We start from the raw sequence: 20567 nt of genomic DNA on the forward strand, positions 1-20567 counted from the left end.
GCTTAGAGAACCCCAGAGCTTTGCTTGAATTCTGAATGACCTGTTTAATGAATTAAAAAGGCCTCCCAAAATATAAACACACCTCGGGCCAGTTTCATGCGTGCATGAATATAACTTGATTTCTGTTCACTTGATGTCAGATGAATGAGTGACCTGACTTCAGTGAAAGGTATCATAATTTTCTTTACAACAAATTGTGGACCAGTAACATTTGGCAAATTATTTGCAAAGATGCCTTATTATCGCGCGAAGAAAGAGAAGTGTATGCTTAGTTGCCAGGTTCTTCCAGTTTTATAAGGTTCTTAGTTGCCAGGTTCTTCCAGTTTTATAGTCTGTTATTGTCAGCTGTGCATTTGAACTTACACTGTTTTATTTAAAGTAAGTTCCCCCCCCCCAAGAACGTTGTTCTTTTTAAAAAATGAAATGCATCATATGAATAATCTGAACGATAAGATAAAACTGATAAAACAAAACAAAAACCAGTTCTTTAAAATTCAGAGCATCTCAAGGCTACACAGTATATTTGGGAGAAGAAAGTTATTTTGACAAAAGAAATCCTGTTTGCTACAAAACCATTTCATCATTGTCCTGGTTCTTTTGACTTCAAAAAGATGTGTCATCTTAGATACTTAATTCCCACCCCCCCAATTTTACCTGTCAATTCATCAATCCTAGGTATTACTAGAGACATCATACACCTGTGGTGACAACTCATAAGTGCAAGTTACACTTGGAATTTCATTAATCAAATCATGGAACATGTAAATGCAAATCAACTCTCAGACTGCAAACTCCTAAGCAGCAATGATTCAGCCACTATTTCTGACCAATCTGCCGTGATAAGAGTAGGTTAGAAACAACGCGCAAACTAATTTCAGAGCCTCTCACAGATTTAACACACAGCTTATAACACAATATGCAACTCTCAAAAATGATCAACATAAAAAGAAGCAGACTGGCTTTTTAAAAAGAACATACATTTAACTTAAAGCAGCTTAGCAGATTTGCGATGGCAGATGCATTTGCTGTGTGTTCTTCTTGTGAATACAGCCATACCTTAGTTTCCAAACAGCTTAGTTCTCAAACGTTTTGGCTCCCGAATGCTGCAAACCCGGAAGTGAGTGTTCTGGTTTGCGAACGTTCTTTGGAACCCGAACGTCCGATGGGGCTTCCGATTGAGTGCAGGAACTGTAAGCCGTGCTTTGGTTTTTGAATGTTTTCGGAAGTTGAACGGACTTCCGGAACGGATTCTGGTTTTTTTCTTTCCCCGGAATGGATTCCGTTTGAGAACCAAGGTAAGACTGTATTGCACAGTGCATAATGGGGAGATCAATTGGCAAACTATGTAATTGGGATGAAACACGCGCCCACCATTTGTTTACAGGCATGGCCTCCCTTGCCTTCCTGCTTTGCACAGAAGGCACCTGTGATTGTGTAATCAATGCACCTGTTGAGCCGTGGCTTCAAGCAGCTGAGAGACCCTCCATGTATGGAAGCAGTATACCAGGCGCTAGGGGTAAACAGCAGGAGAGAGCTGCTGCCCTTATGCTTGCCTTGCAAGTTTCACAGAAATGCCTTTCTGCCCATGAAGGCTGAACTAGGTGAATGGCAACTCCTTCATTCCTAACACAGATTCAGTCTCCTTGCACTGCTTCTTATCATGTGCCAATGTAGCAGGAGCACTGGTGTGTTTTGTGGTAAGTTTTCCTATACACCCTATTTGCTTAGGGTGATTTGTATTGGGAGAAACTGGAAAATTTTCTGCAGCATTACAACTACTACTACCACCATCATTAATTCACTGCATCCTAAACAACAGCACATTTTTAATAATGTGTGTAAATACCTTGAGACAAAGGCATTTGCATACATTATTAAAAACACTTAAAAGCACAAAAACATTTAAGACAAGACTAAAACCGTAACTGGTAGACACACATTGTAAAAAAATATGCATCTGTTCTACCTCGACAGGACTGCTACTCCACCCCACAGTAAAATCCCTACTGTGAATTACTGCAGACCTGGCTTCTGAGATTTTTGGGGCTTGCAGGAGAAACTCTCCTGCAGACTTCAGTGATCTACTGTGTAGATCTACTGGATAAGGCAGTCTCTCAGGTAACCTGGTCCTGAGCTGTACAGGGCTTTCTATATTAGCATCAACACCCTGAACGTGGCCCAGCAGTACAAGAGCAGCCGACACAAATCCCACAAGCAGGGTGCTATGTGCTGTCTGTCCGTAGTTTGTCTCCACAAGTTTGTCCCCACAACCTTGCTGCTGGGTTCTGCATGAGCTGCAGCCTCTGGCGAAGGGTCGCCTTGCATGGAGCACACTGCAGTAATTCGACTGTGAAGTTATCACTGCATGGGCAACTGTGCCCTAGAGAGGGGTCTAATTTAGCAAGTTTATATTAACAGACATCACTAAATAAAGCTAAAAACTGTGAAACTGCGTAGCCTACCCAATACAGTGGTACCTCAGGTTACATACGCTTCAGGGTACATACGCTTCAGGGTACAGACTCCGCTAATCCAGAAATAGTGCTTCAGGTTAAGAACTTTGCTTCAGGGTGAGGACAGAAATTGCGCAGTGGCAGGCCCCATTAGCTAAAGTGGTGCTTCAGGTTAAGAACAGTTTCAGGTTAAGAACGGACCTCCGGAACAAATTAAGTACTTAACTCGAGGTACCACTGTACTTATTTGCAATTGGCATCCGTTCATTGTTCCTAATGGACTTAGAACGTTGGACGTTTTCTGTGGAAAAATAAGGCACTGGGGAAATTTTCTGCCTCGTGTTACTGGCCTGATAGCAGCCACATGCCCAATTTACCAGACACAACAATGCACATGATTTCTCTAGGCGTAAGTGATGTCACATAGGACAATACTGAATGGGGCAACTGTGTCCCTGAAGGACCAGCTGTGCAGCCTGGGAGTCATTTTGGATTCACAGCTGTCCATGGAGGCGCAGGTCAATTCTGTGTCCAGGGTAGGTGTCTACCAGCTCCATCTGGTATGCAGGCTGAGACCCTACCTGCCCGCCGACTTGTCTCGCCAGAGTGGTGCATGCTCTAGTTATCTCCCGCTTGGACTACTGCAATGACCTCTCCGTGGGGCTACCTATCATCGTCAAAGTTTTGTCTTCCCAGGAAGCGAGAACACAGCCCGATGCAGGGCCTTGTCTTCGGAGCGGCTCTCTGAACTGGGAGGCAAGGTCAGGTCTGAGACGTGTCGGAGTCCTCTCTCTCCGCCTCCTCCATCCCGCTGACTCAGCTTTGCAGATAAGAGGGGCCATGTGACATGTTACTGAGGTTCAGAGCCTGACTACAGTACTCATAAACCAAGTTGTTATGAGCTTAAAACATTTCGTTGGGCTTGATCCTCTTATCGGCAAGAGAATTAGTTCGCCCAGCTGGCTGGCCTGCATGTGTGCAAACAAGAACGACATGGTGTCGCTGAGGGAGGCAGATACGCTGCAAAATGCAAGGCTCAGCACAACACCCTAACGGACGCTTGCTGAACAAGGAAACGCTTCAAGCCTCCTGGTTCTCAAACAGTTTGTCTCCGGTGTGCTTCTTCGAAGTTACTGCTAAGCATCCCTGCTAGTACTTTCTAGTACAGTCATACCTCGGGTTGAAGTCCCTTCAGGTTAAGCCTTTTCGGGTTGCGCTCCGCGGTGACCCGGAAGTAACAGAGTGCATTACTTCCGGGTTTCGCCGCTCGCGCATATGCTCAAAATGACGTCACGTGCATGCGCGGAAGCGGCAAATCGCGACCTGTGGATGTGGGCTGCATTCACTTCAGGATGCGAACGGGGATCCGGAATGGATCCCGTTGGCATCCAGAGGTACCACTGTAATGTGTGAACCCCTCGCTGCTACCCAGAACGCGTTGGGTTAGTCTAGAAAAAAGCAGTCTATTCATCAGCAAAAGGAGAGACTGGCGGCATTCTTCTAACGCAAAGCTTGCTAGGTGACCCTGAGCCGATCACATGCTCTCAGCCCGACCTACCTCACAGGGTTGTTGTGAGGATCAGAAGGGGATGAGAACTATCTAAGTCACCTTGATCTCCCTGAAGGAAAGGTGGGTACAAATGTAACAGAGAAGAACTGCTGGGATAGCTCACTTGGTACAGTGTGAGAATCTGAATCTCAGGGTTGTGGGTTCGAGTCCCATGTTGGGCAAAAGAGTCCTGCATCGCAGGGGGTTGGACTAAATGACCTTCATGGTCCCTTCCATCTCTCTTACGATTCTATGATTCTAAGAAGAAGAAGGACATCAGGGCTTCAACTTAGGACAGACCTCCAGGTCTTGCCAAAGAAAGGCCTAAAAACGAGTTAAGGCACTAGTCCTTAGGGAGCGTCTCCACCCCCATCGTTCTACCCAGACACTGAGGTCCAGTGCCAAGGGCCTTCTGGCGGTTCCCTTACTGCGAGAAGCCAAGTTACAGGGAACCAGGCAGAGGGCCTTCTTGGTAGTGGCACCCACCCTGTGGAACGCCCTCCCACCAGATCTCAAAGAGAACAACTACTACCAGACTTTTGGAAGACATCTGAAGACAGCCCTGTTCAGGGAGGCTTTTAATGTTTGATGTATTACAGTATTTTAATATTTTTTTGGAAGCCATCCAGAGTGGCTGGGGAAGCCCAGCCAGATAGGCGGGGTATGTATGTATGTATGTATGTATGTATGTATAAATAAATATTATTATTATTATTTTCTTTATTTGTGGTCCAGTCTTACAGGGTCAGGTGTACAAGGACACACTTTACCCAGAGGAAAACCCGGGTTTGCCACTAAATATTTATTTATTTATTAGATTTATATACCGCCCTTCATCCAAAGATCTCAAGATAAAAATACACGATAAAAGCACAAGAGAGATAGTCAAAACAGAAGCAATGAAACAATAACGCCCCCAACTCCCACAAACGCATTTAAAAGGCCATAGAGTATTAATCAGCCAAAGGCCTGGCGCCTAAAGATATATAATGAAGGTGCCAGCCTTGCTGGGGAGAGCATTTCACAAATGGGAAGCCACTGCAGAAAAGGCCCCGTTCTCGTGTTGCCACTCTTCTGGCCCCATGTGGAAGAGGCACACAAAAAAGGGACTCAGAGAATGAGTCATCAGGGAGCCGCAACACGATGACAACATCTGTATGATACTCATGCTGGCCATATGTATCTGCAGAGATACCAACTGACCAGGAACCACAGCAAACATGGCCTGACCTTGTGTCTTTTAGCAGCAGCAGCAGCAGCAGCTTCGATGCAAGGAAATGAGAAGGTGAGGCCTTTTCTGTTTACAGCACAGAGAGAAGTGCCTGCAGATCAATCAGCTTTTAAAAGGGGACCAGGCAAGACTGAAGTCTAGCTTTCCGGCAGCATTTTCACAGTCTGTCATCGTGTGCCCTGGCGTGTTTGCAAGGCGGCTGCTTTTCTTATCGAGGAAGCTAGTCCAGGCAGAAAGCAATTATTTACTTTTGCACTTTCCTCCCCCTTTCCTCTAATCAAATCATCACTGGGGATTTGTGAGCAGCGACACCTGCAGCTGAAAGCCTAGCTGTGCTCCGGGAGGGCGTGCAAAGATTTTCGCTGAGGCTAGCCACAGGGACCTCTCCTGTATTATTCACTTTGGCAAGTCTAGGCTCTCTCCACCCAAGGCGATTTTTTGGGGGGGGGGGGTGGAGGTGTTTCTCAGGCACAAAATCATGCCTGTTAAACTCACTCAGTGTGACACCATTCTCATTTATCTGTAGAATTTATAAACCACCTTTTTCCTCCAAGGAGCTTAAAGTGAAAACATATGGTTTTCTTCCTCCTCACTTAATCCCAACAACCTTGTGTGGCACATGAGGCTGAGAGGCAGTGACTGGCCGAAGGTCACTCAGCGAGCTTCACGGCCGAGCAAGGATTCGAATCCAAGACTCCAACCACCTTGCCACTCTGCAAAAGTAAAAAGCAACGTCTAACCCTAACTCCCCAAAAACACTGACACGGCCTCAGCTTATTGGTAGTAAGCCCTGCTGAGATCTGGGTGCAAGTTCAAATTAACCTTTTTTAAAAACAAAAACAAATTAAATTAGCTCACTTTGAAAACAGAGCATTTCAGAATTCCTAATAAACGACGACAGTTGTTGGAGCCCAGAGTCACGAAAGCAAACCAAAAGACAGACTTCTTCTGAGGGACCACCACCACCCTGTTTCCCACTCTAGAACAGGGATCGCCAACCTTTTTGGACTGCAAGGACATATTTGGAATTCTGAGAAGGAAGTTTCTGTGGGCGCCAGTCACAAAATGGCTGACGGGGTGGCGTGGCATAACAAAAAAAATGGCTGCCGTGGGGTTATGTAGGAGATGCTGAGCTAGAGCAAACAGGAACTGCTGGTGCAGGAACAGCATAGAGTCCCTCATGCATTTTGTATTTTTGATGGGATGTTGAATGAGGCCTTTCTCAGACACCAAAGGCAATAACTGGCAGATATATTAGCACCCACAGACACAGTACTGGCAAATCCTGCTCTAGAAGAGACTTGGTGCCTCCTTCAGGAGACGAGCCTGTTATTTTCAATACGAAAAGGAAAGGGGCCTGTGTCTTAGATGTCCCTTCTCTATACATTGTACCCACTAGCATAATAGGAATTAAGTCTTTCTCTGGCTCATGGACAGAAGCCATTCACAATGTCAAATTTTGTTTTGCTGCCTCTGCGAAACATCTCTAAAGTCCAACACAGAACATGGTTTTCTCCTCTACAACTGATCATTTCTACTTGGCTGACCTAAACACCTGGAGACCCAGGCCCTGCTCTCATTACCTGAAAGTTTCTTATCTACCCCTGTTGACATTCACCACCTGTTGTTTTCAGTTTTCTGAAGTACGCCCTGCTTATCTAAGAATCTCAGTGCTAATATAAACCCAGGATTACCAAGCAAAAGACAAGGCACAGAAAGTTTCTGTGTACAAATATTTAGAAAACCAAACAATGATCCTCTTGGCTTTTAACCTATTATAACATGGCAGCTTCATGTTTTAAGCTGCAACTGACACCTCCTAAAACGGATGACACTATTCCTGTTGATCTGAATGGAATTGCATTACATGTTTGATAATATAATATAGTTTTTGTTGCTCTTACTAAAACAATGGAGGGAAGGCAATCACGGTTCCAAGTGCTATTTGCTTTGAGTCATATAAACAGTATTTTTGGCGTGCAAGATTCTTGTGTCAATTTAGCACCACCACAAAATTGAGAAATAGCATATTGTTTTATGTTGTTAAAAAAAAAAAACTATATTACAGTGCGCTAAGCAGTGGTCATGGTGGTGATGAACTCCAGCTGTGATTGGCTCAGCTACCTGCCTGTCTGTCACAGTGGGGCTGGTCAAGCCACTGGTTACCATTGACTTAGCTGCTCTCTTGCTTAGAGTCTCAACCTGCCATAGGGATGGGGGGTCAGGTGCACAGCTGGGCTGGCTGAGAGTTGTGGTCCAAAACATCTGGAAGGTGCCAGATTGGCGGAGGCTGTGCTAAGGGAAACAGAGACAGAGGAATCTAGGAAAGGAGGGCTGGAACAATGCAGCGGACAAGGCAAGGAAGAAGACAGACACACACATAACAGGTAGGGAGAAGATGTGCAGAGCAAATAACAGGCCAAATCTTTGACTGAAAGCCTCCGGTTATTTGTCTATTTTTACAGATAGGGCTGTAGAAACTGGCTCAAGGTTAAGCAGATGCCTGCACTTGGATTTGCAAAGGGCTGCACCCACATGGAGGGGGATTTAAGAGTGCAGCAAGTCTAAAAGGAATTTCAGACAATTAAGATTCTAATGTTACAGATGTTTGTTTAATCATTCCGCTGTGCTCTTTAGGTTACGTCCCTTGACTGAAACGGGAGAGAGGAGATCGTTAAGGAACACAGGCTGCTACGCTCATCAGAAACTCTGCAACATTTGCAGCGCCGATGATAAGAAGAATATAAAAAGGCATATACATAGCGTTCCTGCCAGCTGGCAAGAGAAAAAGCACCCTGCAGTCCTTGGAATATGGACAGCTCTTGTTTGCACCCACCCAGCATGTTACATAACCGTCTCTCCTCTCGACCATTGTACTCTGTGTACTGTATAAAAGCTGCAGCCCACACCCTCCATGTGTTTACGTTTAATTGCTCAGTTGTTCTATCGCATAAATATGTCTACATCAAGGCAAGCGCGGCGGGGCAGGAAGTCAGCAAAACGGCAGGGTGGGAAAAGAAAAGAGATGTCTTGCAAAGCAGCTTCTGGCATGGAATCATTGCAGGGCAATTACCCCCCCCCCCTTTGGTTTCTGCAGCAAGGCAGGGAAGATAAATGGCAGGAGTTGTTGAAGCAGCAAGAGCTGCCTCTTGCCACAAGAGCTCTCAGGCAGCGAAGCACCCGCCGTTGGCCAGCTTGTGGCCATCTTCCCTGCCAAATTAACTCCTCTTGGCAAACCACGCATTTCTGGTGTGTGACACTGAGCAGCCATTCTTTCTTCCTTCTTTTCTTTTTAAAGAAACTAGCTGCCAAATGTAATCAGGGGTGCATTATGATGCTAAGCGAAGTCACAAAAAGAAACAAGCTGTGCAACAGGGAATTATGTCGCAAAGCTAGATTATTGCTTTGCTTTAATTAACAAGATACTGATTTAAATGGGGCACACCACCAATGTGCTTCCAAGACCTGCTCACCGAGTAGTCCCATCAGGAGATTATGCCCTAGATGCTTTTCCTGTATTCCAGTATTCCAGGAATGATAAAAGCAAGCCTGGAAAACAACTTTCAAAACCCGAAAACCTCCAGAACTCCATTTGTTTCTATGTGTGATATGAAGCATTTGCACAGGCTTCTCCTTATATAATCACAGAAATGTGGGAAACTAAGTCAAACGAGGAGTGCATTATTGTCTACAATGACTGCAAGAGGCTTTCCAAAGTTTCGGACAGGGGTCTCTCCTACTTGGAGATGCCGGAGATCTTGTGCAAAGCAAATGCCCTATCACTTTGCCACAGCCCTTCCCAAACGATATCCACTAGAATATGTAAAAGAAGAAGAAGAAAAATCCCTAAACATCTCCTGTCTAAAATAAGCAACAAATCCCTGGCATTCTGAGATTGAGAAACCGATGTGCAGAAATCAGGAAAAGTCATAGAGACTTTTGTTATTAGCTCTGGCTCCCCCTGCTGTTGGTCTCCCAGCCTACTGGCCTACCAGTCTGACTGGGCCCCAGTCACCGCTGTCGCAATGTTTATGTGTCTGTCTGACCATGCTGCTTTCAGTGGGTGGGGTCAATATGTATGAAACCACTTCTCCCTCCATGTTTTCACTGAATACATGCAGACTGCGGCACTTCTTTGTGGCAGTGATTTCCACGATTAATTATGTGTTGTGTGAAAAAGAGCTTTGTTGCACCTGGCCAAGATGCAGAACAGCTGATTCCTCTCGTTGGCTAAGGAAGGACATGTCCGTTTGAGCACACTGTAAAAATACTGCAGAAAATACGAATAACTGTCTCCCATCCGCAGCAGTTTCTTACAAAGCTGAAACATAGTGGAGACAAGCAAATAGAAGTACGTAAATACCTTAGGTAGAACGGTGACATGGGCCTTTCATCCTCTTGAGAGCTGAAAAAGAAGACAACATATTTGTCATTAGCATGCAACTTTCTGCCCTTCATTTGCAAGCTAATTCATACTGAACCACTGAGATCTGAGTAGCAGAGGCTGGAAAAGAAGGTGTGCTGATAGGCATGTTTTGCTGCACTGCCAGAGACAGAGGCTTGCGGGGGGGGGGGGAAGTGTTAAATTACATTCTTCAAGGTTACAAAACCCCAAGTCGTTTTGCTAGTGCTCACCAAGGCAGAACTAGATAAAACTGCTGAGCTTTCAGGAGCCTGAGCAGCTGTGCAAGACTTCAAGGGCTATTTCTATAGCAACGTTGCAATGATCTGCTATAAGCATAACCAGGACTGGGAGGTGGCGGGGAGGACCAGGGGCTTTCTGTGGTTCCACAAATGAACAATTGGCTTCTAAAGAAGGTTACAATTTCTCTTACTAAAAAAAACAAGGGGAGAGGGGACGGAGGGAGAGAAAAACCAATGTAAAATGCTGGTTTCAAAACCATGCCATCAAAATTAAATGCATACAAGTGGTAAAGTACAGTGGTACCTCGGGTTACATATGCTTCAGGTTACATACGTTTCAGGTTACAGACTCTGCTAACCCAGAAATAGTGCTTCAGGTTAAGAACTTTGCTTCAGGATGAGAACAGAAATCGTGCTCCGGCGGCGTGGCAGCAGCAGCAGGCCCCATTAGCTAAAGTGGTGCTTCAGGTTAAGAACAGTTTTAGGTTAAGAATGGACCTCCGGAATGAATTAAGTACTTAACCCGAGGTACCACTGTAAGCTTCTACATGGTGTGACCACACTTGGAATACTGTGTCTCCAAGACCACACCTAAAAAATGATATTGCAAAGCTGGAAAAGATGCGGGAGAAAGAAACCAAAATGAACACGGTACTGGAGCAACTCCCATATGACAATATGGACACCGTTTCTCTGTTATGTAACGGAAGGGAGTTTCAACATGTAGGTGTTGCCACACTAAAGGCATGAATCCTGCACCATACAGAATGGACCATGTGGTGGTGAAATGGTTATCTGCAAGAGTGCATCTCCTGCAAAGCATAGCGACCAACTGGTTATGTAAGAGGCTGGGAAATCTTTTAGGTATCCCGGTCCCAAGTTGCGTAGGAGTCTTGACAATATCTTGGACTCTTTGATAACCCAGAGTTTGAAAGCCAATAAATGGGTTCACCAATGCTAATTTATAGAAAGAAAAAGCCAGCTTTGATAATGAAATAACCGTGGTCTCCAATTATGAATGTCGTTTGTAAAAACAAACAACCACACATTAAATGGTTATGGGGTGGAGAGTAAGGAGAAGAGATTTCTCTTCAACCTTCCCTCGCACCTTTCCATCATTTTCCAAAAGTATTGGACTAGATAATGGGGGTGCAACAACGATTGCCTTTTGCCCTTTTGTTTTGAATCATTAAACATCTGTTACTTAAAGTGTGGTTCGACAACTTTTCTTCTTGTGAGCCTGTCAGAAACAAACACTGTGGAAGAGCCACAAGGCATGCACATACACACACACAATTCAGTACACCTTGCATCATCAATATCCCTCTACTGGTTTCTCTTAGTGAACCCAGGTCAATGATAGACTCCTTGTCTCAAGCCCTTAGCTATTTTGCCTCTATATGGTGTTCAGTTCCCCACTGCTACAACCCAACTGACAATGACTCCCTCCTGTCCTAAACAAGAAACACTCTTCTTAAGTTTGGAGAAGTTAAACATGGACTTTCCCTCCCCGATGAATTAATCTAGCCAATCTACAAAGACCTTTGGAGGGTCAGAGCAAATGTTTGCAAAGGGACTTGCCAGGGAAGTGACATGTGCCTGTTCAGAAGTTGAAAGGCCATGTCGCCCTCGCCAAATATTTGGGTACTTAAAATATAATCAAGCTGTTTTGGTTGCTGAACTATATTTAATGGCATTCTGCTTTGACCTCAGATAGAAGAACCCTGCAGAAAAACAACTTCCAGAGAAATTTGAAGTAAAGTAAAAAAATCAAAGTTGCATGCTAAGTCCGAACAAGTTTCGGATGGGGTGGCAAAAGGGACTGCAGCACATCAGGCCGCAAAAATCTGGGGAAATCCCAGTTTGGGATATTCCTCCAGATTAAAAATATAAAAGTCTTTATGCAACAGGGGACAAGCATATCAAGAGAGAAACGTCCCAATCACAGTCTGATTGCCAGGCATGCTGCTTTTCTGTTCGTGCTCAATTTTTATTTTTTATATTTACCGTACCTTTCCATGTATAAACCGACGTTTTCTTACTGCAAAATAATGTTCAAAATTGGGGGTCGTCTTATACATGGATAGTGCATAGGGGGGATGGGTGATTGGTTGCACCCGTGATTCCCCCCCCAAAAAAAAGCTCAACAGCTCTGGGCCATCTCCCCCCATTTTCTTAAATTGGAGTATAGGGCTCGTCTTGGGCCATCTCCCCCCATTTTCTTAAATTGGAGTCCCCCAAAATAGGGCTCGTCTTATACATGGGGGTTTGTTATACAGGGGGAAATACGGTATATGTTTATAAACCACTTACATACCACTTAGTTGCAACTGTCCCCAAGCAGTGTGCAAGCAACACAACAATGTAATAAGTTTAAAAATCAGTTGAAATTTTAAAATGAAAAGAGAGGAGATTTCAGAATGTGATCATTCTCATGCAGCCTGAAGTAACAGCAGCATCAGTCTACTGTCTCGGCGCTTCAACATTCATTCTGCGGCATGTATAAACCAAGCCTAGATGTAACCTGACAACTCAAGAAGTCCCAACAGTGGAGGAACGGCAGATGAAGATGGTGGACTTTTCGGAGCCGGCTGACCTCACTGGAAGAATCCGCGAGCAGAAGGAGGAGGAGTACCAGGAAGAATGGATGAAATTTAAAGACTATTTAGTCAAATATGCTAAGATAACTTAATTGGAAAAACTTGCAAATAACAGATAGGCTTAGGATTTAAATATGTGATGTTATAGAATAATATGTTTAAAGTTAAAATGAAAAGAAAGAAAGATGTTAAGTGATTAAGTTAATTTTATGAGAAATCTGTTTTGGAAAACTGTTACAATGATATAGACTGAAAGGAGGGCAACCAAAAATGGTCAAAGGCCTGGAAACGATGCCTTATGAGGAACGGCTAAGGGAGTTGGGCATGTTTAGCCTGGAGAAGAGGTGGTTAAGGGGTGATATGATAGTCATGTTCAAATATATAAAAGGATGTCACATAGAGGAGGGAGAAAGGTTGTTTTCTGCTGCTCCAGAGAAGCGGACACGGAGCAATGGATCCAAACTACAAGAAAGAAGATTCCACCTAAACATTAGGAAGAACTTCCTGACAGTAAGAGCTGTTCGACAGTGGAATTTGCTGCCAAGGAGTGTGGCGGAGTCTCCTTCTTTGGAGGTCTTTAAGCAGAGGCTTGACAACCATATGTCAGGAGTGCTCTGATGGTGTTTCCTGCTTGGCAGGGGGTTGGACTCGATGGCCCTTGTGGTCTCTTCCAACTCTATGATTCTATGATTTGATGATTCAGCCAGGGGGATTTGGGGAAGTCACTTAACAATGTTACTAAGATTGGGTTAAGTACAGTTAAGATCTATGTTTGTTTGTTTAAATTTTTTGGAAAATCAATTTTAAATTTTTTTGGGGAAAAAATAGATGTAACCTGACAACTGAGGATTGCACTTCAGCATTTGATGAAGTGGACTCAAGTCCACAAGAGGCAAACAATAAACCTGTTCACCTTTTATGGTGAAGCAGGATTGTGCAGTCCCTTCCAGGCAACTGCTTATTAAGCATTTGTTCTGATTTGTTTGCAGGAAGACTGCGTCAAGCAAGGGATTGTCCCACCACTTTCCTTATCCTCAAAAGTCACATTGGGGGTGGGATAGGTTTGTAGCTCAAGAGCAGCAAATCAACTTTAACTGTGGAACCTGAATCTGCCAGCAGGTACATGAATCCTGCCAGAAACCCTAGGTTGTTTTTGCTTCAGAAAGGAGGAGTGGGGAAAACCCAAAACAGGTGTGTGTTTTTTAGCTGTACAGGCATCTCAGGTTATGTACAGGCATCTCAGGTTAACGGAGAGGTTTGTTGATTTTGGCTTAACCCCACTGCAAACTACATAGTGTCAGATCTGTTTTCCTCCTTATCATTCAGGTTCAGCTTGGCAAGCCAATCTCTTTTGTAAATAGACAGCAAGGACTTGGCCTCTGCAGGAAGTCGTGGGGAGCATTTTTTCCAAACAAGTCCAGGATATCACCAGGATTTGAGCAAAAGTGACAATTTTAAAGCAGTGGTGCTTTAATTTGACTGTGTGAGGTGAAGATGCATTATCAGACGTCAGCAATTATGCATTTTACATGACACAGCATTCTTGCTTCATAAAGAGGGCATTGGTGACCTGTGAAGTTCTTTCATGTTTCTAAGGCAGGGATAAACAACTGGCCTATTGAAGAGTAGCACTGACTTCCTTACACTTTCCTTCCTTCTCAACCCAAGGGCAAAAGACGTCTGGGGCTGTGGGGTGCAAAACATTGGGGAATTGGTTGTTTAGCAATATCTGGAAATCACAGGTTCCCCATCTCTTGGGTGGACAGTACTGAGTCAGATAGACCATTGGGTCTATTGATGAGTTCCCTATGTTTCTAAAGTGGTGTTTGCAATAACTGAACTTCTGGGAGTGGCAATAGGGTGGGGAGAAGGCCCACCACCTCACTTCCTTCTCAAAGCGACCCCCCAGGAAAACAACTTGCTGCCCTTGCAATCTCAGCTTCCTTTCCTGGCTGCTCCCCTTGCTTATTTTGCCAACCTATCAGATGTCAGGCACAATTCAAAGGTGAGGCTTTAACCTTACATGGCTTGGGTCACAGGCACCAAAAGGACAATCTGATCCCACCATAGGTTAGGCAAGAGGCAACAAGGAAGTGGGTCTTTTTGGTGGTGGCTCCCAACTCAGGAATATTCTGCAGAGGGGTGCTTGCCTAGCACCTGTTGAGTGAGTTTCAGGCACTATTTGACGCTATTTTAAGCCTCGATGTTCCTGCATTGCAGGGAGTTAGATTAAATGACCCTCAGGGTCAAAAGGGTGGGATATAATGTTTTTTAAAATATGGAAACAAGCAAGCCAATCAGCCTTACCTTGCATGCAGAAATACTACCAGTCACTTCGGAAGACGTTACAAGCTAGGGAACCCTATGTTTTTACCTGCTGCCATACAGCTCAGTCAGTAGAGCACAAGACTCTTAATCGGAGGGTCGTGGGTTCGACTCCCATATTGGGCGACAGACCTTGCAGGGGAGTTGGACTAGATGACCCTCGTGGTCCCTTCCAACTCTATGATTCTATGATTATTTGGCTTGTCCGGCACTAGATCAGCTGGTTGTGTTCCTGTGATAACTACCGGTATCAGTTGCATAGGTTATCCAAAAACTGAAGGTTCAATGGAATGCCTGCTGATCTCCATTTAATATCTAAAAGATGCCGTAAAGCATTCTGCTTAAGATAAACACTGCATCTGGGGAGACCTGCAAACTGCCTCCTTTTCACCCTAATGTTACATTCTTAATAACATGTTTACATGGACAGAGCCGCCCAGCTTCTGCTGCTTTATTTCTTGAAGATTAAAAATGAGAGGACAGGATGGCAGACAACTGGGAAGAGGCACATCTGTTTATTATCTGCAGTCTGGCAAGACTCCCTGGATGGGTAAGACAGAAAATGGGTCAAGAAGAGGTGGAGAGAATGACTGATGCTGTACTCCAGCCAAGGTGGCACCCTTCCTTTGAAGTCAACAGTAGCATGTTAATACAGACCAAACACAAGTCAAGTTGCATAACAAGGAGTGTAAGAATGAGGTTACTAAGCAACCCCAACAGAATGCATGGAGGAACTGTTATGGAAAACGTGGTCGAGTGCGGAGAAGCTACGGAGCCATTCTTGCAGTCGGAAAAGCAAAGGTTCTGCATCTGCAAAAGACATCCAAGCATTCTGCCTCGGGAACTATATATCCCAGCACCAGGCACAAGGCGAATGTTTCCATGATACAGGGCAGCCATGGGGACCCTGTGACCCTAATCTGGCCTGGGAGGGGGCTGGTTCCCCACCTGCCCCACACCTGATGCCGTATGGGATACGGGGTGAGGGCAGGTGATGCTGCAGCTGCAAAGCAGTAACTGGGAGCCTCGAACGGTGTCCTGGTTGCTCCTTGTATTTGGTGACTTTTAAATTGGGCATGAAATGAAGTGCCACTCAGGGGCTCCCAAGTGGAGCTGAGCCAAGCTAGGCTGGCCAGGAAACCTCACTTGGGATTGGCTGCAACTGATCCCTAACAAAACAGGATGCTGCAGCCACTGTCTGAAAACCCCGCTTTGGGAGGGCTTTCCCTTTGACTTCAAGCCAGCCTTGTTGTTGTTTGTTGTTTAGTCGTTCAGTCATGGCCAACTCTTCATGACCCCATGGACCAGAGCACGCCAGGCACTCCTGTCTTCCACTGCCTCCCGCAGTTTGGTCAAACTCATGTTTGTAGCTTCGAGAACACTGTCCAACCATCTCGTCCTCTGTTGCCCCCTTCTCCTTGTGCCCTCCATCTTTCCCAACATCAGAGTCTTTTCCAGGAAGTCTTCTCTTCTCATGAGGTGGCCAAAGTATTGGAGTCTCAGCTTCATGATCTGTCCTTCCACTGAGCACTCAGGGCTGATTTCCTTCAGAATGGATAGGCTTGATCTTCTTGCAGTCCATGGGACTCTCAAGAGCCTCCTCCAGCACCATAATTCAAAAGCATTAATTCTTTGGCAATCAGCCTTCTTTATGGTCCAGCTCTCACTTCCATACATCACTACTGCCCAGCCTAGCAAGGACAAAAAGCTGGGACACTTGATACCGTGCCCAAACTACCCCAACTCTCCAGTAATCTGAATCTTTTGCAACGTGTCCCTGTTTACGCCCTCTGGTCAACGTGACCCCATGTTAAGAACAAACCACTCTCCCAATAAAAGGATTTGTGGCTGAACTACATGTTTGAATGTGTTGTCGTGTGCAGGCAAAGTGACTCTCCCTGAAGCCAATGGAATTTAAGCTACCCGCCGGATATAAGAGCCGGAATCTCCTCTGGGATCTACACAGTTTGTACAAATCAAGTAGCAGTACCTGAACAAGAGTCTCTCAGAGCAGTTGGCTGATGAAAGGAAGGCTTTCCACATGCCCAGTTTTCCTTATCACTCCCTCCCTCTGAACAAGTCAACTGAAACAAGCAAATAAACTTCATTTAGCATTTCTGTCTTACGGATGGTGTATTTGTGGGAGATTTTCCATTGCTCTTACATTTGCTGTGACCACACACAGTTGTATGCTTCAAGTTTGTATTGTTTCTTTTTATTTGATAAGGAAAAGTCTTATCAAACTGTTTTTTAAAACAAGAAAAAAGAAACTTCCCATTGTTTTCAGCAAAGTGACCTACTAAACTAGGCTTGGGACGAATGGTATTTTAAAAATTAGGGCATCAATCCTGCCATTTCTTTTTTGTGAGTAGTGACACTTTAATTAAAATAATATAATACAATATAATTTAGTTATTTACGTCTGTTTCCAAAGTTTCACTTATTTTACCTGTATTTTGTTGAATATTAAGTTATGTATACTCGTGCTTTGAACCATTTTATGGGTTGTAATAATAATCTTATTATGTATACCATTTAGAGAGTTTTGTAATTAAGCAGTCTCTATTTTGTTCCCTAAATAGTGAATAAAGTGTACTATTCACAAATTATTTATTGAATTATTGCCTGTCTATCACCCTCATACATAAACACTTTTGCCCTTTGACAACTGTGTGGTACAGCTTAAATCATGAATCTTAACCCACAAGGCATGTTAAGAGGTACCCAGATGGGTGGTGAGGTCCAAAGTACCAACCTTATCTCATTGGGCTTACCTATGTTATGAATATAAACAGCCAAGCTGTTAAGAGTGGCCCCACAATACCCAATACAGATAAAATTCCACAAACAGGTAGGGCAATTAAAATGCTGGTAGGCTGATTATACATCAGCTAATGTCTTCAATGGCAGGAGCATAGGTCAGAGACTCGGCTCCATGATCAATACGTTGGAAGTAAAACGAGCCTAAAGGTTTTCAGTTTATCTCTCAACTTAATAATTTGCAGGTACCCATAAAGAGGCCACCTGGTCACGTACACAGTCTAAGCACATCTGTCAGTTTGGCCTCTGCTACCAACAAGCGTATTTCTGGATGGTGCTACTGGAGATTTCAGCCCCAGGCCATCTCAAACTTGGAGTGCAATACAAAGGACTTCAGTTTGCCTTCTCGAAACCGTATTTTTATTACAATGTGAGTTTCTTACAATACATACGAAGAGCAACCACATAAGCAATTTGAGGGGATAGGCTATTGCTCAGTGGGAGATGAAATGCTTTGCATGAGAACTGTTCCAGGATCAAACCCCTGGCAGCTCCAATCAGGGATAGGGATGGCCAATATATTGATATATTGTTGAAAACTGGTTTGAAGTCCACATCATGATATCCGTTTTGTAATTTTTGACCTGGCAATATATTGCAAATCATGATGTGTACATGCTATGCAAAAAAACACAATGTGTGGAAAACCATGAAGCCAGCCAATGCCTCTACATAGCTCCATCCTTATTTCAGACATTGTGATACATTAGTATATTGTGATGTTTACCTGGGGATATATATCACAAAGTTGAAAACCAGATATTGCCCAGACCTAGTCAGGGCTAGGAAAGGCTCCAGCCTGGTTCTAGGCCTTCATAAATACCACCCACTCACAATTTTATGGTACATTTATTATGATGTATCTGAGAGCTTAGTGCTTATTGCCACAATAAATTTGTTAATGAGCAATAAAAAGTCAGATATGGCCCTCCTGAAGAGTTATTTATTTACTATGTTCATATCTCACCTTTTCTCTGGGTGGTGTACGTGGTCTCTCCCCTTCCCATTTTATCCTCACAACAACCCTATGAGGGAAGGTAGACTGGGGGACAGAGACTGGACCAAGGTCACTGAGTCATGGCTACTGAGTGGGGATTTGAGCCTTGGTCTCCCAGGCCATAGCCCGACGCACAAACCATTACACCACACTCAACGCTCGCAGTCTGAAGCAGTAGCGGTCCTGCGCTACCCCACCCTCTGAATCCTGAACGTTGAATATGGCAGTCTGCAAAATAACCCTTAACACACAAGCAGCTGCAAAGGAATCCTGCTTGTGTGTGGAGCCATTACTATGCATCTGATCATTGGTTGGGGTTTTATTTGGCAGAGGGATGCAGTGTCCAGTCAAAGAAGTGCAGTCTAGCTTGTGCTTTAAACTGGTTTTGTTCTGCGTGTGAGTAACAGGTGAACAGACTGGGGAAGGCAACTCCAGGCCACTCCCTGCCTGGCCCTCAAAAGTCCTCCCAGGACTTGTTCTGCTTTGCACCCCGAATGTTTCTGCATGGCTGGAATGTGCGTTTGAACTCTGATCATGATTTTCCTTGCTCAGATGCAGGATAGAGGGGTGTGTCTGAGTGTGCATAGTAACCACCCCGCTGTAGGAGGGCAGCAGTTCTGTTTACTGCTCTCTCTACCCTGTGTGGGTGTGAAAAGGATCCCACATCCCTGGACTAGGGGACCTGTCAGGGGACTGCCATCGGAACAGGGAAGGGAGGCAGAGGGGCAGTTGGGATACAGGGAACCTCTGAAAATCTTGAAAAGCAGTTCCTCTTCCTGCGGTGGGGAAAGCCACACCTCCAGTGGGGAAGGGACCAGAGGATGCTGCTGGGAGCCCCAGCACCATACCTTGTCAGCCCCAGCACCATACCTCCCGGGTAAAGGAGGGGAAAGGGTTAGATGCTGCTGCTGGGAGCCTCAGCACTGCTCCTGGCCAAGCCGGCCAGGAGGGAAGCATGCCGCTTCCATCGCCCACCTTGCACAGAGGTGTAAAACACAAAGAAGGAAGGAAAAGGCTGGGGGTGACTAAGCTCTTATGCTGGGGGAGGATCCGGAAACGACCACTCCCCGATTCTGCTAGCAATTGAGGCAGACATGAACTTGTGGTTCTGCACTGTAAATGGTTTTTGCGCCTAAATAAAACCTGTAAAAGACAGGTCAGAGTCCTGCCTGGTTACTCACGAGCAACCACCATTGCCATCTGACAGTACCCTTTGCAGAACTGTATGCCAACATGTTCACAGGTTAATGCATTACTATGCAATCTGCTAATAATCCACCAAGCATTGGGTCGTCGTCCCCCCCGCTTTCCTTTCTGCCTCAAACAGAGTCCCTTGCCACCAACAAAGCCACCATCTTTAGAAGAGACTTTCACAAAAGCAACCCAGCAGAAGCAGGACTTAAGCAGCGAGGGGCCCGTGCTAAGGGTTTCAGGTTCAGTTCTGGATACCACCACGCAGAGCTGGTGAACGCCACACACTTGGCACATAAAGGGTGCCAGGTTCAACCTTCAACACTGGGGAAGTCTCCCTGTCTGCGGCCCTCAATTTGAGAGCTGTTGCCAGCCAGTTCAACACTGAGTTAGAAGACCAAGAAGACCAACCACTTACACTTCAACTCCTTCCGCACTTGCCATTAACAGTTGCCTTGCCTTTTGAACCTCATTCTCACTACCTCTCCATTGAAAACCGCTTTCTGTCCATCAGCTTCTATTGCAAGTTATCTTGCAAGTGCCTCTGAACAGGCACCAACTTCTCACTAATGGTTTTGCACAGTGCTGGCATTTTCCAGAAGAGCTTTGCGCCAAGGCAAGAGACCACCCCACCAATCTGGGAAAAGTCCATGATAATGCCTCTTCCATGTCAGGTGGACTCAACACACAGCCGGCAGAGTGAGAAAAAAGTATTCGGTTTCAAGATCTGAGCAAACAATGGGAGGGAGGCGCTACA

General features: G+C 45.0%; 1 protein-coding gene and 1 long non-coding RNA gene across 2 annotated transcripts in view; one reads left to right on the top strand and one right to left on the bottom strand.

Annotated features, from left to right (window-relative positions):
• The window catches only part of FAM13A (family with sequence similarity 13 member A), a 164732-nt gene that overhangs the window by 39715 nt on the left and 104450 nt on the right, over window positions 1-20567 (bottom strand). Inside the window, 1 exon segment of the mRNA XM_081924863.1 lies at window positions 9597-9638. Coding sequence (XP_081780989.1) covers window positions 9597-9638 — 42 coding nt within the window.
• Window positions 5097-8141, top strand: LOC309377869. The gene is made up of 2 exons (XR_014171747.1): window positions 5097-5287; window positions 7871-8141. It is a non-coding gene; the product is annotated as an uncharacterized lncRNA (long non-coding RNA).

The sequence above is a fragment of the Podarcis melisellensis genome (assembly GCF_964234715.1).
Source record: "Podarcis melisellensis genome assembly, chromosome: 9".
In the NCBI taxonomy this organism is placed as follows: domain Eukaryota; kingdom Metazoa; phylum Chordata; class Lepidosauria; order Squamata; family Lacertidae; genus Podarcis; species Podarcis melisellensis.